At 39.5% G+C, this 20081-nt stretch overlaps 1 protein-coding gene across 2 annotated transcripts; it reads left to right on the top strand.

The window, feature by feature from the left end:
- The first annotated feature begins 340 nt into the window (after nucleotides 1-340).
- On the top strand, nucleotides 341-18278 carry aox6 (aldehyde oxidase 6). 2 transcript variants are annotated; one of them, XM_084713353.1, is made up of 34 exons: nucleotides 341-411; nucleotides 503-599; nucleotides 3030-3138; nucleotides 3682-3808; nucleotides 4451-4512; nucleotides 5503-5580; nucleotides 5692-5766; nucleotides 6439-6583; nucleotides 6880-6972; nucleotides 7723-7874; nucleotides 8037-8130; nucleotides 8242-8351; nucleotides 9127-9311; nucleotides 10365-10527; nucleotides 10602-10679; nucleotides 10752-10921; nucleotides 11000-11126; nucleotides 11579-11701; nucleotides 11942-12038; nucleotides 12739-12863; nucleotides 13345-13478; nucleotides 13633-13720; nucleotides 13897-13983; nucleotides 14066-14257; nucleotides 15351-15578; nucleotides 15704-15799; nucleotides 16442-16570; nucleotides 16652-16726; nucleotides 16807-16859; nucleotides 16934-17048; nucleotides 17131-17196; nucleotides 17383-17571; nucleotides 17867-18034; nucleotides 18186-18278. In XM_084713353.1, exons 1-34 carry the CDS (start codon nucleotides 384-386, stop codon nucleotides 18234-18236), a joined length of 3909 nt encoding a protein of 1302 aa, XP_084569479.1. In that variant the 5' UTR covers nucleotides 341-383; the 3' UTR covers nucleotides 18237-18278. The 2 variants fall into 2 exon arrangements, with proteins under 2 accessions (XP_084569479.1, XP_084569480.1); XM_084713354.1 differs by lacking the exons at nucleotides 341-411; nucleotides 503-599; nucleotides 3030-3138; ... (3 more) ...; nucleotides 5692-5766; nucleotides 6439-6583 and adding an exon at nucleotides 7502-7636 and having other exon boundaries at nucleotides 6899-6972.
- The last annotated feature ends 1803 nt before the right edge of the window (nucleotides 18279-20081 follow it).

Genomic DNA, 20081 nt, shown 5'->3' on the forward strand with positions numbered 1-20081 from the left:
ATATATATTTGGGTTTTGGGCTGTTTGTCAAAGAAATCAAGATGTCTTTTTAGGCTTTTTTTCTTTTGCCAGTCAGTGTTTCTAAAATTCAAGATGACGTCCTCAAATGTCTTGTTTTGTCCACAAGTGAAAAATATTCAGTTTAGTGTCAGAGAGGAGGAAATAAACTAGAAAATGTTCACACTTATAAAGCTGGAATCAGAGGATTTTGTTTCAAACCAATAATCAAGTACTCATTACAGTTCTACATTTAACCACACTTCAACAAACCCAAACTATCTCTTTATGTCCAATATTTGAGGAGATGTAAAGTAATAAATAGTCATGACATCTTTCTTCTTCTGTGTTCACAGGTAACAGAGAACCATGCAGACCCTGAGACCATGCTGCTGTCCTTCCTCAGAGACAAGTGTATCCTTCACTCATATGCTTTCTTGAGTTGACTGAATGTAATGTTGATGTGAGCGCCTCCCACAGGCTCTTTCCTTGACTGTCGCCTCAGTGAGGTTGACTGGAACCAAGTATGGCTGCGGCGGCGGGGGCTGCGGGGCGTGCACGGTCATGGTGTCACGCTACCAACCAGCCACCAAAACCATCACGTATCCTTTAAGATGAACTCTCTGACCCCGGTGCTCCGCTCTGATTGGCTGAGACACTGTCAGATTAATAAGGACCTCATAACAAGTCATTAAATACTACCAAGTGCACTGTAAAAACAAAAAAGTTGAGAAAGTGCACTTTTATCTTAAAAATAATAATAATCTTTAAGTTTTAGATGTTTTGAAAAGTTTGACCAACTAATAATGTTTTGTTGAACTAATTTACTTTTCTTCTTTGGATAAACTTAATAATTGTTAATATTTTAATATTTTAAGTTGCAACCATTTAATTTTCAAGGACCTAAACAATAATGAATCATGTTCACAGCTCCCTGTGGACATACCACTTTTTTGGGGTTTCTAAAATTCAAACATTCAAGTTTAACACTGACTCCCAATCTGCGGGTCAGGACCCCTCAAAGGTCTGAAGGATAACTTTTAGGGGCTACAAGATACTTAACAAGTCAGCAAAGAAGAAAACAAACATGAACATTATGCGTTTTTTCATACCGTCAAAATATTGTGTAGTTCTATCTCCATACTTCTTGAAATATAAACATGAAAAACCAAAATTAAATTCAAATTCCAGAAAGTGTATTTGTTATTCAAACAATAAAAGCATGAAGACATCTCCTGACATTGTCTCGCTGAAAGAAGCAGAGATGGCAGCATATGTTGCTCCAAATCCTGTATGTAGCTTTGAGCATTCATGAGGCCTTCACAGATGTGAGAGTTACCCATGATGCCATGGGCGCTAACGCTCCCCCATGTCCTTGGAGTGCTTTGGAGATGTTTATATAATAACAACAAACCAAAAATTCCTCAGGTTTCCCCCATGACGGAGACACAGCTGTCAGGAAATAGATAAGCAATAAAAACCTCAGAGTCTGCCAAACAGCCAGGGAGGTCGTGTTACAACTGGGTCAACATGGACCGGAAAATCAATTTGTTCAGCCATTTGGTTAAACTCCAAAATGCCAAACAGTCTTTCTGGTTTATTAACTAAATTAGATTTGTAGAGAACAAGAGGGAGTCTTGAGTGTGGGCTGTTATCTGCCAAAGTGGTTCGGACGTCCACAGTTCAGAGTTTCTGTGGTGTCTGTTCGTAATTTCTTTTCCTGGCACCAAACCAACACAACATCTTAGTAGAGGAGGAGAAAATCGATCATGAACACACGCATTCAACTGTAAAACAGACGCTGGGCAGAGACTATACACTGAACTTTGTCCTTATTTTATTATATGATTATTTATGTGCAGAGTGCTTGAAAAATCACATTTTATTTTTTGTGATTAATGGGAAAATAAAAATAGTACTAAGGAATTATAACAGTGAGCACAACTCTGAAGCATTTTCAAAACTGCTGTCCTGATCATTTTTATTTTTAAAGGAAAGTTTTTGTTTTTTTAAGTGGAGTCTTATGAGGTAAGTGTCCATCATCATCGTTTTACCTACAGAAGATGGCAGTCAACATGACCTCAGTATGTAGATTCAGAGAGGAGCACCGGCAAATGTATTTAGCTAATAAAATAAATCAGTATGAGTGTAAGCGTATGCTATATTCAGAATATTCTCACAGCTTTACCTTGCTGTCAGACCGCTTTTTCTGACAGGAAATCGCCGTTATGCAAGCCAAGTATCGTTCTTTTCAAAGCAACCAAACTCCATTAAGAAAAACTGTAATTTTACCTTGCAGAACACAGGAGTTGCTGGTCTACCGCTGCCTCGATCTCTTAGTTTGTTTGTGTGATTGTGTGACTTCAGTGAATCTGAACTAACTTTTTATAACACTGAAGTCACACAATAACAGAAACAGGCTATCCCACTGAAGCAGATGTAGACCAGCAACTCCTGTAAAATTACTGCTTTTGCTAAAGGAGTTTGGTGGCTTTGAAGAGAGCATAGATTTATATGATGGCTTCAGTTTCCTGCAGGATTAGTCTGTCTGACAGCAAAGTAAAGTTATGAAAATACTCTAAATATAGTGTACACACTACACAACAGTTTAGTGCTTAGCTGACTATGGATAAGTACCTCATAAAACCCCACTTCAAATAATCTAAACTCCAGCAAATATGGGGCATCTACGTTTTGTTGCCTCTCCCTGCACTGTGATTTTTTTGTCATCTTTACCTTTTTTGTGTATGTATATATATTTTTTTTAATTGTTCAAAATAAAACTTAACTAGTAGTAAACAGGATGGCTGGATCTACACTTAAATCCAGGTAGTAGTTGTGGTTGTGTTTGCAGTAGTGATAGTGTACTACAAGTACAGGGTTCTTACACAGTATGGACATTCCTTGTTTGCAGTGCACACTGCAGTAGCAGCAGTGGTTGAAGTACAACAATAAATGTAGCAGTAGTCATAGTTTAATCAGTTGTTGTTGTAATATGAACTGTGTTGAATTTATCTTCACCACACCGTCAGACATTACTCAGCCAACGCCTGCCTCCTGCCGCTCTGCCAGCTCCACGGAGCCGCCGTCACCACGGTGGAGGGCATTGGCAGCACCAAGACCAGGATCCACCCTGTGCAGGTCAGAGCTGGGACGCCTTATTCATCTGGTCTCATATTATATTAAAGTTATATTCATGATTTCTATGTGTTTGACCATTGTTGTAAGTACACAACTTGGCTGGTAGATATTCCCAAGTTTTATTATTTTCCTCTTCATATATTTAGGTTTCGCTTTATGTTAAATGCACAGTATGTAATTTCTGCCGCTCTCACATCAAAACAAGATCGACTTAAATTATGTGAAGTAGCGTGGGATCATGGGAGTTGTTGTCTTTGTTGTTAAACAACCATCACTGTACTTGTGTGGAACATGCCTTCCAGTTGGACTCCAGAAAGTAGTATAACAGACCTGACTGTCTGTGTACGTGGCCCTTTGGGTGTATAATTCAGGCTTTAAGCTAACTAGCACAAACAGCCAGAAGTAACAACTTTACGTCCCTCCAGACATGAAGCTCCAACCAAACGGATGTCCTGTTTAATGCGAAAACACACTGAGTCAAAGAAGAGATGTATGATTTCGAAGGCATTTCACGGGACCCTAAACTTTCTGCTGTGTTTGTAGGAGAGAATAGCGAAGGTTCACGGCTCCCAGTGCGGCTTCTGCACTCCAGGGATGGTGATGTCCATGTACACTCTGCTGAGGAACAAGCCTCAGCCCACCATGGAGGACATCACACAGGCTCTGGCTGGTGTGTTTGCTTCTTCTTTTTCATTATTTAATCCACTGTCATGTTTTAATGAATTTTACAAGAAGAGATAATTGATGTGTATGATGTCAAAAACCTTCAATCAATCTGGAAATCGGTCATGTGGATGACGTATACATGCGTTCATGGTGGTGACCATGTAGCCGGCTGATACCAGAACAAAAGTACGCAACAATTGCATTTTAATCATCTCAAATTTTATGTATTTTTGTTCCAAATTGAGGTTTATTATGATAGTATTATATGTTTTTAAATGCACCTGAACTCACCACTGTTCCTGATTATTTGCTGTCTTCAGATGGGGTCGTATTTACTGCGTTCAAGAGAAGAGTTTCAGAGTTTATGCTGTTAGTTCACACGTTCTATTTGAAGGAGGAACATTGACGAAAGGATTTAAGTCCCTAAAGAACTCTTTCTCTGTATAATCCACCTAAGAGGTTCTACAGATAATCTTTTTATATTCTGAGGGTTTTGTCTAGAACCCACTCAAGGGGTTCTGCTTAGAACCCTTTTATATTAAGGTGCAAAACACCTTTGACAAATCCTTGATGAAAGAGTTCCTCAGGGATTTTGATAATCCTTGAAGAACAGTTCTTCAAGACACTGTGTGTTGTTGTTTTCCAGGTAACCTGTGTCGGTGTACTGGATATCGACCCATCGTCGACGGCTGCAGGACCTTCTGTCAGGTACCAAGCTCACCTCTACAACCAACACAAGTTAGATCATTCAGGAATAATCAATAATCAGATTGATGATGATGCCAGATATTACAGTTTTATGACCAGTTGTAATTTAACCTGTTCGTGGTTCAACTGTTTGTTGTCACAATGCGTGAGTTTCAGAGGAGAAAAGCCTGATTTATTTTGATAAGTTCAGACCTTTTTCCAGGTGATCAAGCATGAATTTATGTGTTTAATTTAATTCAAAAGAAAATATTAACAAAAAAAAAAAGTTGAGAAAATCATGTCTTAAAACTTTTACTGTCTTCAATGGCCAACAGGTTATTTGACACGGAGTGAACCCGTTTATTTAAAAGAAAAAAGTGTGCCAAAATTTTTAAGATGTTATTTATTCATTCACTTATTTGTTCAAGCAGTGAAGACAAAAAGTCCAAACCATGTCCTTCTGCTGTATTTAACTTTATACTTCTCCACTGTCTTTATTTCCGACTTCATCTTACATTACATTTTTACATTTTTCTGCTTCATGTCCAATTTCTGACTTCCAGTGCCAATGAGTAAATAATGCTTTTAAATGAACATCCTATGAATAAGAAAACATTGAAAAGAGCAGCTGATTGTGTACTTGGTAATATCAGTATCATTAGTGAACAGCAGCAGTTTCGACAGTTATTAATAAATAAAAATAAAAGAGTAAGTCAGCTTGTATATCTTTTAAGAAGTTGTTCTTATGGCTTTTTGCCTTTTTTGCGACATAGCACAGCTGAAGACAGGAAAAGGAGGAATGAGAAAGAGGAGGCGACATGTAGGTCGGCCTCAAGTTGGAACTGAACCCATACAGCTGTTGAGGTCTCAGTACACGAGGCGGACGCTCGATCAGAGACAAAACAGGGCAGAATCTTTTTGATCCGGTGATAAAATCATAGTCACGCTATAGGAAAATGTAATGAGTGTAATTGTTGCACTGCTGTGTGACATTAATATAAATACAAATAGGAAGCCAGCTGCTGCCAAGCCAATGGAGCCGCAGACTGTTGTCTTAATGGAGAGGAAAATCCTGAGGAACCAAAGCATGTGAGTTTGTCTTTGTTGTCTCTTGTTTATAGTTATTCTTGTGTCTCTTGCGAGTCTTTTCTTGGCTTTTGTGTTTTTCTTTCATTTCATTCATGTCATCATGTGCTTCAGCCACAGTTGTTTGATAAGGACGAGTTTCTGCCGCTGGACCCGACACAGGAGCTGATCTTCCCTCCTGAGCTGATTGTAAGTCGGATGTTGTCTTATGCTCCAAGAAGTTGACTTTTTACATGCTTGGCACGCAGTCTGAACTCACACAGTGAGTGAGGGAGGTTCTGTCATTCCAAAATTCATGTGCAGCCCACCTGGGGGTTCTACCAAGGACCCTTCTATATTCCAGGGTTTGATCTAGAACTCATGCAGGGAGTTTAATCTAGAACTCACATAGACTGTTTTAAGAAGCCTTTTATATCATTTTATAATGGTTTTGTATAGAATTCACCCAGGGGGTTCTTCTTAGAACCCTTTTATATTCTAAGGGTTTTAATCAAGGACCCACATGGGGTTTCATCTCAATCCCACCCAAGGGGTTTACCAAGAACCCTTTTATATTCTGTGAGTTTTCTGTAGAGCCCAGCCCAAGGGGTTTCACCCATAACCCTCTTGTGTTCCAAGGGTTCTACAAAGAGTCAAATTGTGTTCTACAACATGGTTACAATCTTTGAACTGAGAAAAAATAAAAATCTTGTAACGCCGATGTTTGAACAATTCTTCAAGAACTCTTTCTTCCAAAAAGGGTTCTTTGGATGAAAGTCTTACTTTCTTCAGACAGAAATGGTTCTTGGTAGAACCCCGGCCCTGTAAGGAAGAACACTTTCGGAACCTGTACTTCTAACAGTGTGCGCACTTTGTCCACAGCTGTTGGCAGAAACATCGAGCCCAAAGACACTCACGTTTTGTGGGGAGAGGATGAGCTGGGTGTCTCCCGTCTCCCTGGAGGAACTGGTCCAGTTGAAGAGCAAGAACCCAAAATCTCCTCTGGTTCTGGGAAACACCAACATAGGTGAGCAACAAAACCAGGTTCATTCACAAAGTTTATTACAGAACAACAGGCCAGAGTCATTTCATCAACAAGTACAATAAATCTGGCAAATGTGTAAAGCAGTCCTCTTAAAAGGACAACATATGTCCATATATGGTATGATAAGTCAACAATTAGGACAGGACCAGTATTGAGATATGGATTGATGATCTTCAGGTAGAATAATGTGTCCTGATGATAAATTGTTGATCTGTTATTGCCATGTTCACATTCAGACCTCTTTAACTAAACTTTGTTCTCTCTGTTTTGTGTTAAAGGTCCTGACATAAAGTTCAAAGGTGTTCTACATCCACTGATAATTTCTCCAACCAGAGTGATGGAGCTGTTTGAGGTCACTCACACACCACAGGGTGAGGAACCTCCCTTTGTAGTTTATACCTCCATATCTGCAAGTACAAAAGAGTTCTGTTTTTTTCTGCTTTTTAAAACTGCTCAAGAACTTTTAAATGTTCCAGAGATTCACAACACTCATCAGACAGAAACCAAACTAACAGCTTTGTTGGTTAACAAAGTAGAGTTCTACCTAGAACCCAACATCATATTTAGAACCACCTGTGAAAGGTTTTACTGGGAACTGCCTATGAGAAATCCTCCAGAGAACCCTTCTTGGGGCTGATGGTTTCAGAACCCTCGCTGGGAGTTCTGTCTGGAACTTTTCCACCTTCTAAGGGTGCTAATAGGAACCCATCCATGGTTCTATCGAGGACCTACACAAAGGTTTCTACTGAGAAACTCTACCAAGAACCTTCTTATATTCCAGTGGTTTTATCTAGAGCCCATACAGGGAGTTCTACTAAGTACCTCCTTATATTTCAAGGGTTTTATCTAGAACATTCTCAGGGTGTTCTACTAAGAACCTTTTTATATTTCAACACCCAGGGGGTTCTCCTTGACTAAAGAGTTCCTCAAGGATTTCAACAATTGTTGAAGAACCAACAAAGGTTCTTTGGATGAAAAGGGCTCATAATGGAACCTTAAGTCTTACAAAGCACCCTGGACAAACAATCTCAACAGGTTGGTCAGAAGCAAATGGTTCTGGTTAGAACCTCAGCCCTTCAGGTATTGTCTTCTTAAGTAGAACAGTGGTTCCTCCTCTGCAGGTGTTTGGGTGGGAGCGGGCTGCAGTCTGTCTGAGGTTCTGTCTCTTCTGGAGAAGATGGTTCCTCAGTTTCCAGAGGAGAAGACAGAACTGTTCAGAGCTCTGATCCGACAGCTGGGGAACCTGGGGAGCCAACAGATCCGGAACGTCGCTGTGAGGACATTTTTTTAACTTCCTGACTTTCTTCCTCCATTTTTCTTTTTTTCTTAACTCATTTCTGTCTCCTCTACTGTTGCTGGGAAAATAACAAATTCCTAAAAATCCTAAAAGTGAAATTCTCTATTAGATGTGTTTGATTGTTCTTTTTTTTTTTAGTCTCTGGGGGGAAACATCATGAGTGCGTACCCAAACTCAGACCTGAACCCGGTCTTGGCTGCTGGGAACTGCAAAGTCAGCATAATTTCGAACGGTAAATAGAGTTTTGGAACTCTGTGAAGAATTTCTGATGTTTAGATTCATGTCAGACGTGTTTCATTTCCTTGACTCCTGATTAACAAGCAGTCATGTCTGAATCCACCAGCGGGAAGACGAGAGGTTCCTCTGAATCAAGACTTCTTTGTGAGCTTTGGAAAAACCCTCCTGAAGCCGGAGGAGATTGTTGTTTCTGTCTTCATTCCTTTCTCCAGACAGGTACAGATCTTCTCTCTCTCTGAACGTGCTCACCTTGGTCCATGTGCTTGCAGGTTTTTATTTAAGGCTGCAACTAATGATTATTTTCATTGCCAATTAATCTGCCAGTTATTTTCATGATTGATCAATTACTAGTTTGATCCATAAAATGTCAGAAAATGGTGAAAAATGTTGATGAAAGCCCAGGATGACTTTCTCAAATGTCTTGTTTTGTATAAATCTAAAAGATATTCTGTTTACTGTCAGAGGGGAGTAAAGAAACAAGAAAATATTCACATTTAAGAAGCTGAAATCATAAAATTTGTAGCTTTTTTTCCTTTTAAAAAGTTTGCAGCTTTATTCCCAATCAACTTCAACTTTACTTTACTTAACTTGTGACTTTGTTATCCTGCAGCTCACCTCTGAAATATCTCTGTTGTAATTGTAATCACTTTATTTTACACTATATTTCTTTCTATTTTGTTTTATTTTGATAATAATTTTTATTATTGTTGTATTCCTCAGATCACACAGCTTTTGCCACTATTTGGTTTGGTGTACATTTATTGCTTTATAACAATAAAAAATACAAATCAGAAAGAAATCACAACTTTTACCAAAATAATGTGTCCAGTTTTGTTGGTTTTGCTTTCATACCATTTATTACATTTCCAGGTATGTGTTAGGTGATGTTGAGTTGTCTTGTTTCTGTCATTGCTCTTACTCTTGTTTATTCCAAACCAAGCAAAACAGTGGGTGAAAACTTTATTGATACGTCGTTGTCCGTGTCCTGCAGGGGGAGTTTGTTCGAGCTTTCCGTCAGGCCCCCAGGAAGGAGAGCTCCTTCGCCACGGTGACGACCGGGATGAGAGTGTTGTTCTCAGAGGCGTCCAGAGTGGTTCAGGATGTCAGCATTTACTATGGAGGGATGGGGCCGACCACTGTCAGCGCCGCCAAAACCTGCGCCGCTATCGTCACCAGGTCAGAGACGTGTTAATCACACACTCTGGGGTAATTTAGTCTGATCAGTATTTTTGTTTTACTTTCTTTTTGATCTGAAGTGGTTTCTTTCCTTTTTTCCTTTCTCTTATTCCTTCCCTCTTCTTTTATTTGACCTCTTCAATCCCTTCTTCCTTCCTCTTTCTTTATTGTCCATTTCCTCTTGTCTGGTTTGTGGTTCTTCTGTCCACTTGTACACTCTACAGTAGAACCATAAAGTGTTCTTTGGCTTATTTCCTTCGGAGAACCCTATTTGTTTCAGAGAATTCTACCTAGAATCCAACATGAAGAGTTACCTGGAACCATCTGTGAAAGGTTTCACACAGACCCCCCAGTCAGAGGTTCTCCTGAGAACTCTTCTGTATACCAAGGGTTTTATCTGGAATCCACCCAGGGTGGTCTGCTGAGAACCGATTTATATTGTGGTACAACGAACCCTTGACCAAAGAGTTCTTAAAGGATTTCAACAACCCTCTGTGGGGGTTTTTGTCCAGTATCTTTCCACCTTCTATGGGTGTTCTTAATAGAACCTATGGCCTTAAAAAGAACCCCTGATGAACCCTTTCTTCAAAAAAGGGTTCTTCAGAAGCAAATGGTTCTGTGCAAAACTTCAGCCCTTCAGGAAGAACCCTTTTGGAACCCTTTTTTCTGCTCTAACTCTTTGAAAATGGAAACAAGAAGGCTGCATTAAAGCTGCAGTGATGAGTCAATTAATCGATTAGTTGTCAGCTGTTTAATTACTGATTATTTTGATCATTGATTTATCATTTTCAGCCATTGTTAAGAAAAAATGATGATGTGAATGAATGTATTTTTTTCTTCTCTATGACCAAAAACAGAATATCTTTAAGTTGTGGACATAACAAGACATTTTTCATTATTTTCTGACATTTTATGAATCAAACAACTAATCAGTTAATCAAGAAAATACTCAACAGATTAATTGATAGTGAAAATAATTGTTAGTTGCAGCCCTTAAGTGAAAGAAACCAAATATGATCTGAGAGACACTAAAGACTTGTTGGTTTCCATCAGGCCGTGGGACGATGAGACCCTCAGCCGGGCCTACGATGTCCTCTTGGACGAGCTGGTTCTCCCTCCTTCGGCTCCTGGAGGGAAGGTGGAGTTCCGTCGCTCTTTGACTCTCAGCTTCCTCTTCAAGTTTAACCTGGAGGTCCTGCAGAAACTCAGAGAGATGGTAGGAAACAGACTGCAGTTTGTTAAAATGTAAACGTTTAGCTGATTTAATGTAAGAGATATCTGTGTTTACAGAACGTGATCACTGATGAGCTTCAAGAGAAGATCCAGCCGTTACCCAGAGAGATCCAACCCAGCCTGCAGGAGTTCCAGGTCAGAAGATAACACTTTTAATAACCAGTGTACAGATTATAAACCTGACTACTTCCTCTTCTTCTTCTCCAGCATGTGCCGAAGGACCAGAGCGTCCAGGACCCAGTGGGGCGTCCCATCATGCACCGCTCTGCCATCAGCCAGGCCACGGGCGAGGCTGTGTACTGTGACGACATCCCCAGAACGGACGGGGAGCTCTTCCTGGCGCTGGTCACCAGCTCTCGAGCGCATGCTAAAATCACGTAAGGAGGAAGTGAAAAGTCTCTGGCCGACGAGATCTGATACACACTCCTCTAAACATCTTGTCTTTGGTCCAACAGAGGGCTGGATGTGAGCGAGGCTCTGCAGCTTCCCGGTGTCGTCGACGTCATCACAGCCAAAGATATTCCTGGGAAGAAAGTCCGAGCAATGTTTGGTTATGAAGAAGACGTACTTGCTGTGAGCGAGGTAGAGTGAGAGTGCGTGCACAAGAGTTGTGTACCAACCTCAAGATCAAATGACGTTCATGTTAAAAAAAATTTTAATATAATATTATTTACATATTACCTTTCTAATCATAGTTACAAAGTGCTTTACAAAGAGGACATACATTTAAAACATTGTTTTTATGCTGTGTGTGTGTTTGTGTACATTCTTGATTGATTGTATATAATTTCTGTCTGAAAATTCAGTCATTATCTACTCACCCTTATGCTGTTTGAATGTCAGGTTTAATTTTTTAGTCCACAAAACAGGTTGCAGATTCTCCCTGACAGTGGAAGTGAATGGTGACCAGATTTCACATGAAAAAAAAAACAACAGAAAAACATCTCACAGGTTTTATTTTAAAGAAATGCTGCTGCGCTCATCTTATTTCATTTATCTGCAGTATGATTGTCTGTCTTGCTCTTTGTGTGCAGGTGTCATGCATCGGTCAGATGATATGTGCGGTGGTTGCTGATACGAGAGCGCACGCCAAACGAGGAGCTGCAGCAGTGAAGATCAGCTACGAAGACCTGCCTGAGCCGGTTTTTACTGTCGAGGTCTGTAGAGTCTTATGAATCTAAATCACAATGAAGGTTTTATGGCTGCACCACAACATCAGATCCTGTTTTGTGCCCCATTTTGTTCACATTAACTTCTGACTTAATCTGAAATATTTTTGGTGCTGCAGGATTAGTTTTCCGCCCTGTGTCTTTCTAGTGTGGATATAATACACTCTTACTCTACACTACAGCCTCCTCACAGCTCACTGTGGTGTGTGTTGTTTCTGTCTGTGACAGGACGCCATTGAGAAGTCGTCTTTCTTTAAGCCTCTGAGGATGATTGAGTTAGGAAACGTGACTGAAGCCTTTAAAAATGTCAATCAGATTTATGAAGGTAAACTACTGTTTCTTTTAGTAGATTATTAAAGCGCTAGTTTGGATTATTTGAAGTGTGGTTGTATGAGGTACTTATCCATAACCAGTGTAGGAAGCTAATCAATGCTGCTATTCACAAAATACTTAAAAATATGTTAAAAATTGTTTATGTGTATACTGTATTTAGAATATTTTTGCTGTTTTATCTTGCTGTCAGACAGACTTTTTTGACTGGAAACTGCTGTCACATATTAACCAAACTCCATTGTCAAAAGCAGTCATTTTACCTCTGGTCTACTCCAGCCTCAATAATTTAGCTTGTTTGTGTTATTGTGTGACTTTGGTGTCTTGACAGGTAAGTGGTAGACCAGCAACTCCTGTGTTCTGAGGTAAAATGACTGTTTTTGTCAATGGAGTTTGGTTGGTTTAGAGATATTTTGTTTATATGACGACAGTTTCTCATTGGAAGAAACTGTCTGGCAGCAACATGAAGCACTGAAAATATTCCAAATATAGTGTACACTTCAATTATATTTTTTTAGGTGGCTAAAATATGTTTTTCAGCTAACCCTGTCGGCAGCAGTGCATTGCTTAGCTTGCTACACCAGTCCACTCTTTCTGTCCTGTAACTCATAACTCATATAAAACAGAAGCCGGCTTTGGACTGTGACGTTTTTGAAGTGATTTTACGTCACCATGTTTGCGATCGTTTCCTCTAGGAGAACTTCGAATGGGCGGCCAGGAGCATTTCTATATGGAGACCCAGAGCATGCTGGTTGTTCCTGTAGGCGAAGAGAGGGAGTTCAATGTTTATGTCGCCACTCAGGCGCCGGCGTTCACTCAGGTATACAGATATCTTGAGTATGTGATTTATTTACTGCAATAAGTCATAAAATGACCATAATGTTTAATCTGAGATCAAGGAAGCCACAGTGTTCTCCTTTGAAATTCTCTTCCAGGCTGGAATAACTGTTATTGCTTGCCTGTTTCACATTAATCAGACTTCAAATTAATGCTGAATTTTTTGCCAAATGAGTAAGTGTCTGTTTATGAGTTGTAATAAATCATTAATAATCTTTTAGAAGGAGTAGATGTTCATAATGGTTAAATTGAGCAAAATGTTAATGGGGTTTGGCAGGCAGTTTGAAAGTTTTTGGTAGGACATGAAAGACATGATTTGTCCCAATTTAAAGAATCGGTAATTTCATATTATTGTTGTTCCTTTCACACGTTTCCCATGCCAAGAAATGAATTGAAAGTTTAAAGAGAAATCAGAGGTAAGGTGGATTGTTATTGTTTTACTTTGTGTCATTTCCTGACTGCAGGATACAGTTTCAGAGACGCTGGGCATCCCGTCCAACAGAGTCACCTGTCATGTCAAAAGGATAGGCGGAGCTTTCGGCGGCAAGGTCACTAAAACCTCGATTCTGGCTGGTATTACAGCTGTGGCGGCGTGGAAGTAAGTCACAAAAACAACACTGAAAAACAACAAAGAGGATCAGAAATTCCTTTTCAGACTTTAAGAGAAATTGTTAGAGAAAACCGATAACATTTAAAAAAAAATAATTAAAAAGCAAGTGTATGTTGAAATTAAATCTTTTTTTTTTTTTCAGGACCAATCGTGCTGTGCGCTGCATCCTGGAACGAGGCGAGGACATGTTGATCACAGGAGCTCGTCACCCTGTCCTCGGAAAATACAAAGTACAAGAACACACTCGCGCTGGCTTTCATTTCAGTAAAGTTCTGAAAGTACTACTGGTGATGATCTAGATAGTTTTTTGATTGATCTGTGAAGTAAAAGAACTTAACTGTGTCAAGTTAGCTAAAGGCACTATTTAATTTAATTTGCATTTACAGTTGATTGCTGTTTCTTTCAGGTGGGTTTCATGAATGATGGCAGGATCGTGGCTGCAGATATCCAGTACTACACCAATGCTGGCAACACTATTGATGAATCTGTTCTGGTTGGTAACAGCGGCCATATTTATTATTTAGATAACATTTTAACTACATGTTGGCACTTAATCGACAATCTTCTTCACGCAGGTGATAGAAAAGATTCTCCTTCACATGGACAACGCCTACAACATCCCCAACCTGCGGGGCCGCGCCGCCGCCTGCAGGACCAACCTGCCCTCCAACACCGCCTTCAGGGGCTTCGGCGTGCCGCAGAGCATCATGATCGTGGAGAACATGATAAACGACGTGGCTGCGGTGCTGAGGCGCCCTGCGGATCAGGTCACACTCCATCCTCCTGTGCCATGCGCTTGATGTCATTTGTCTTATCAATAAAAAAACAATTTGTTTAAAACATAAATAATAGAATGCAAATCTTGTATGTTCTTATATTCAGTTGAATATTTCATGTTCAAACCGATAAACTTTATTGTTTTTTGTAAATATAAACTCATCCCATTCAAATTGTTACCACACTCTTTTGAAGTCAGGGTTCCAAAGGTTCCTCCTGGAGGGCCGTGATTCTACACCAAATTATTTGTTTCGTAAGAACGCTTTTATGAAGATAAAACCGATGGTATATAAACAGGGTTTTCTGTAGAACCCAGGGTGTGTTCTAGATAGAACCACTGGGATATTAAAAGGTTCTCTGTTGAACCCTTTTGGTATGTTCTAGATGAAACCTTTGGCAAATAAAGATCTTGGTAGAAAACCGTGGTAGGTTCTTAGAAGATGGAAATGTTCTGGATAGAACCCCTAGAGAGGGTACACAAGAGAAGGAGAACCTCTCATTGGGGGTTCTAGGTGAAACCTTTCACAGATGGTTCAAGATGTAACACTCCATTCCAAGTGGAACATTTTGGAAGGGTTCTATCAGGAACCAAAAAGGATTCTCTTTCAGGGAGATGGCCAAAGAACCCTTCATGGTTCTAGTTAGCACCTTTATTTGTAAGACTGCAGCACAGACTTCAAAAGTGTTGCTGCCCATGGCATCATGGGTAACATCTGTGAAGGTTCCAGTAATGCTGAAAGGTACAGTCAGGATTTGGAGCAACATGTGCTGCCATCCCTGCTTTGTTCAGCAAGACATGTTCTGCACGTGTTCCCACATGCTCCTGTCATGACTTTTTTAGAACGTATTGAAGGCATCAAAGTCAGAATGAGTTTATATTTACAAAAAACAGTAAAGTTTACCAGTTTGAACATTAAATATCTTGTCTTTATGCTGTATTCAGTTGAATATAGATCAAAAAAATCTTTGCACATTCTGTTTTTATTTAGCGTCCCAACATTTTGCACTGAAGTTTGTTTGTTTTTTTTGACAGCACAGCATAACTAACCCCTGTATTTCTTATTTTTTTTATTTCACCATCAGATTCGGGAGATCAACATGTACAAGAGTCCGTCAGTCACCCACTACAAGTTTGAGTTCAGCCCGGAGAACATGCTGCGCTGCTGGGACGAGTGTAAGGTCAAGTCTGACTACAGCGCCCGCCGCCGAGCCGTCGACCAGTTTAACCAGCAGAACCACTGGAAGAAGAGGGGCATGTCCATCATCCCCATTAAATACGGGATTGCATTTGGAGAGAGCTTCTTAAATCAGGTCAGCTTGATTTATTAGAGATATTTTAGTTTTTGTGAGGATATGTTCATCTTTTCAGACATGACAACCTTAAGATAATAAAGGTATTACTGTTATTCTTGTGTGCTTGTTTGTGTGTGTGACAGGCTGCAGCTCTGGTCCACATCTATAAAGACGGCTCGGTTCTGGTCACTCACGGCGGGACAGAGATGGGTCAGGGAATCCACACGAAGATGCAGCAGGTACTGCGACAGAGCAGCATTACGAAAATTCAGTCATCGTCTTTTCACCCTCATGCTGATCGAAGGTCAGGTTTAGTTTTTTTAGTCTGCAAAACACTGCTGGAGTTTCACAGGAAAACAGTGTCGCAGAATCTTTAACTCTGCTTTTGACTGTCCCAGACTTAACAACCAGTTAAGTAAGTTATTTTTAAATTCTACATAATAAATATAGTTTAATAACTTTGTTTCAGTAACTGCATCAATACTGACACTTTTATCTGAGTAAAACATGGAAGTCACCCTCAGTGTTTGGCAATGATCAGTTTCCATTATTCATTATTATTTTGTTATTCTTTTAGTCATTAGTTGAGTTTCTTCATTTTCTCACTTTTTCACTGGCTATCAAATGTTTAAAACTTAATATCTGAATTTATCACATTGATCTAACAGTAAAAAGAGATGCTTTTTAATGTAGACATTTAGTTTAGTGACATATCTTTCAAGTTTTTGGCCTCTGGATAAAACTGAAACACATTTAAATTCCTTAGTTTGTTCTCTTTATTCTTAAAATCAGGTGATTTTACTTAAAATTCAGCAAAAATAACTATAAATAGGTCCACTAAAAAATGTTTGAGTTTCAGCTCAGGGTTTGTTTGCCGTCAGGTGGCGAGTCGGGAGCTCAACATCCCGTCCTCTAAGATCTACATCAGTGAAACCAGCACCAACACGGTTCCCAACACCTGCCCCTCTGCCGCCTCCTTCGGCACTGACGCCAACGGCATGGCAGTCAAGGTAATGTCTACTCTCTCCTTTTTTTTATTCTACTTATAAGATATTATAATACTCACACATATATTTTTTTCTTTGATTCAGAATGCCTGCCAGACTCTGTACCAGCGACTGGAGCCAATCAGGCAGAAGAACCCCAAAGGACCATGGGAGAGTTGGGTACGACTTGATGTGGAAGGAAAACGTGAATTCTCAGTGGTTGCTGCGTGAAAACTGTTTCTCTCTGTCTCTGTCTTCAGGTCAATGCAGCTTTTTTTGAGAAAATCAGTTTATCAGCGACTGGATTCTACAGGTACGTCTGATTTAATGTATTTATTTATTTATTTATTTATGGAGTGAGAGTAACAGGTCCCTGTGTGTCCTCAGGGGGCCGGACACCTACATGGACTGGGACAAGATGGAAGGGCTGCCGTACGCGTACTTCACATACGCAGTGTGTTGCTGTGAGGTGGAGCTGGACTGTCTCACTGGAGACTACAGGGTCAGAACTCACTAACATAAAGAAATGTCAGGTGGTATTTTCAGAATTTTGAGAACTCTCTTGTCTTTTTTGTTTCTTGTAGACGGTGAGGACGGACATTGTGGTCGATATAGGCAGAAGCGTGAACCCGTCAGTGGACATCGGCCAGGTGAGTCTAGTTCAGGGGTTCTCAGTCTTTTTCACATTTTTGGGTTGTCCAGAGTACGACATGTCACCAAGTTTTACATTTTTATAAACGCACAAAAACACAGTATACAAGCTGACCCTCCCACCTCTCACATAGAGCTGCACCGCCCAGTCCTATACAATGTCCATGTCTTCTGTCCTCTCTCAGATTGAAGGAGCGTTCATGCAGGGTGTGGGTCTCTACACTCTGGAGGAGTTGAAGTTTTCCCCCTCCGGGCTCCTGTACACTCGAGGTCCGTCTCAGTATAACATCCCTGCGGTCTGCGATGTGCCGCTTCGCTTCAACGTTTATCTGCTGTCAGACTCCCACAACCCCCACGCCATCTACTCCTCCAAGGTCAGAGGTCATCATGTAAACATACACAACTCTGTTCTATGGAATGACTTTCTTTATTTGTTTATTCTTTGTTTGTTTATTTGCTTATTCTTTTCTCTGTCCTTTATTTGTTTCTTTGGTTCTTCATTTGTTTCTTTCTTGGTTTCCTTGTTTCTTTAGTTGTTTCTTTGCTCCTTTCTCTCTTTCTTTCTTTGTTTCGTTTTGTTTCTTTCTTTTTTCCCAAATTGAATGCTTGGTTGCCTTTACATCAGTGTATTTAACAAGTCATGTCCATAATGATTCTGTGGTTCTGCAGGGTATTGGAGAACCCATCTTGTTCCTGGGCAGTTCCGTGTTCTTCGCCATCAAAGACGCCGTGGCTGCAGCTCGCTCTGAGTCCGGGTTAGTCGGCCCGTTTTCTCTCGACAGCCCTGCGACAGCAGAGAGAGCCTGTCTGGCTTGTGCCTCTCCGTTCACTCAGAAGGTAAAAATACAGAAATACTGTAATATAAGAGTTTTAGACCCTTTGATGACAGTGTATCATGTATCATCATCGATGTATCATTATATAATCTTAATATTATGTAATGTACTTATTTCTGTTAATGTGTCTTTGTGTAATATTTAATTTCCAGATTCCAGCCCCCAAACCAGGAACTTTCAAACCGTGGGCCTTAAACATCTAACACTGAATCTGTGTTGTTTTTATTTTATTTGATCACAATAAAGGTACACTGACTACACACTAAATGAAACTAATAATGATTAAGTAATGCAGTCACTTTAGTAATACTCACTATAAATGTTGTTTAAGTGCAAATTGGGAGATTTCTTGTTTATTTTTATTGCACAGTGTATGATGTCAAATTAATGCCTTATAACCACTTAAATATGAAGTACATTTGATTTTTCTATGCTTGTGCTCTCATACTACAGTATCACTAAGTCAAATGAATGTTTTAATCTTTAGACAAATAACCACAGATCACATATTAAACAGGATTACAACATTTAATACACAGTCTGTGGCTACAAATCGCTTTTTGCGCTGCAGTACTCATTTTTTGCATGCATATTGACTGTGTATTGGTCCTTAAATGAATGTTAAAATGGTGCTGACCAATCACAGTGCTGCTAAAGGTTCTGTCTGAAAACGTTTAATAAAAAGAAGCAGCAGTACAACTGAGTCATGTTGTGATCTGTGTGTTTCTTCTTCATGTCTTTACAAATGTTTTAATAACAGCTCAGGTAAAAGACAGAAAAGAACCCTTTTATATCCTGAGAATTTTATCTAGAACCCACCCAGGGGGTTCTACCAAGAACCCTTTATATTCCAATGGTTTCATCTTGAGCCCATCCAGGGGGTTATACTGAGAACTCTATACTCAAAGAACCCTTGAGAAAAGAGTTCTTTGAAGATTTCAACAATAAAGAATGTTCTTAATGGAACTGTTTTAGAGCCATCGTCTGCTTAAAGGATGTAGTCCTTCAGTGTGACCACCGGGGGGTGTTGTGTCACCTTTAATTAGGGCCCTGCAGATTTGACTCATGGATAAACTGTACAAGGCTATTTGTACATATATGGATGCTGGTGGGAGGGCTGGGCCACTAATGTGAGCCGTGGACAAACAGGACAAACCGGTCTGACAGCTGATTTGTTTGGTCAGATAAATACAGAGACATAAGCGTTGCATGGAACTAAAGCAGCACAAAGGAGTGTTTGCTCAGATGTTGGTTACCATCTAAACCATGTTTTCAAGCTGCCTCTGAGTCAAGTCTAAACCCAAATCCTGGTTCAAGAAACGAGGGGTGCTTTCACACCTAAAAGTCCAAACCAAGGTTCATTTTTTTGAGACACTGATTACAGTCGGTCCAGTTAGCTTTGGTCTCACATTGCAATTATCCAAGTGGACTAAAGAACTTTACATGTCAGGCCTACGTCTTGTTGTCATCACCTACAGCTGAAATGTGTCCACATTTTTGTGAATTTTGTGTGAATGTGAGGATGATGTTTCAGTTGTGACAAAAAGGTACTATTAATCCTTTATTTGAGGGAAATAAATACAATTTTATGTCATTTAAAATTCTGTAATGTCACGATTACCAGCTAAAATATAACACTATTAAAATCATCACTGCAGAAACAGTCACTGTGACATGATTGTTTTGGTAGCTACAAGAAAATGCTTAAATATTTTAAGGAATAAACACTGATTTTGCTCAGTTTTGCCTGTGAAAAGTATTTCAGTATGAAGTCCAAGTCAGTTAAAATTCTGTAATGTGACATTGTTTGAATTTCAGCTGAAAATAAGCATAGTATATTTTGTCAAAAATAAAATATAATATATCTTAATTAAATATATTATCAAGTAATATGTTATAGTGTTTGGTTAAATGTATATTAAAACTAATGAATCCAAATCAGTCTAATAAATTCCATGCCCTTTAAGAAGGAAACTGAATTCAAAATACATTGTGAAATGATTTATTAATAATTAACTAAATAAATAAATAATTTTTTCCTTTTTTTT

Source organism: Lutjanus erythropterus, chromosome 24, assembly GCF_056507025.1.
Source record: "Lutjanus erythropterus isolate fLutEry1 chromosome 24, fLutEry1.hap2, whole genome shotgun sequence".
Lineage (NCBI taxonomy): Eukaryota > Metazoa > Chordata > Actinopteri > Lutjaniformes > Lutjanidae > Lutjanus > Lutjanus erythropterus.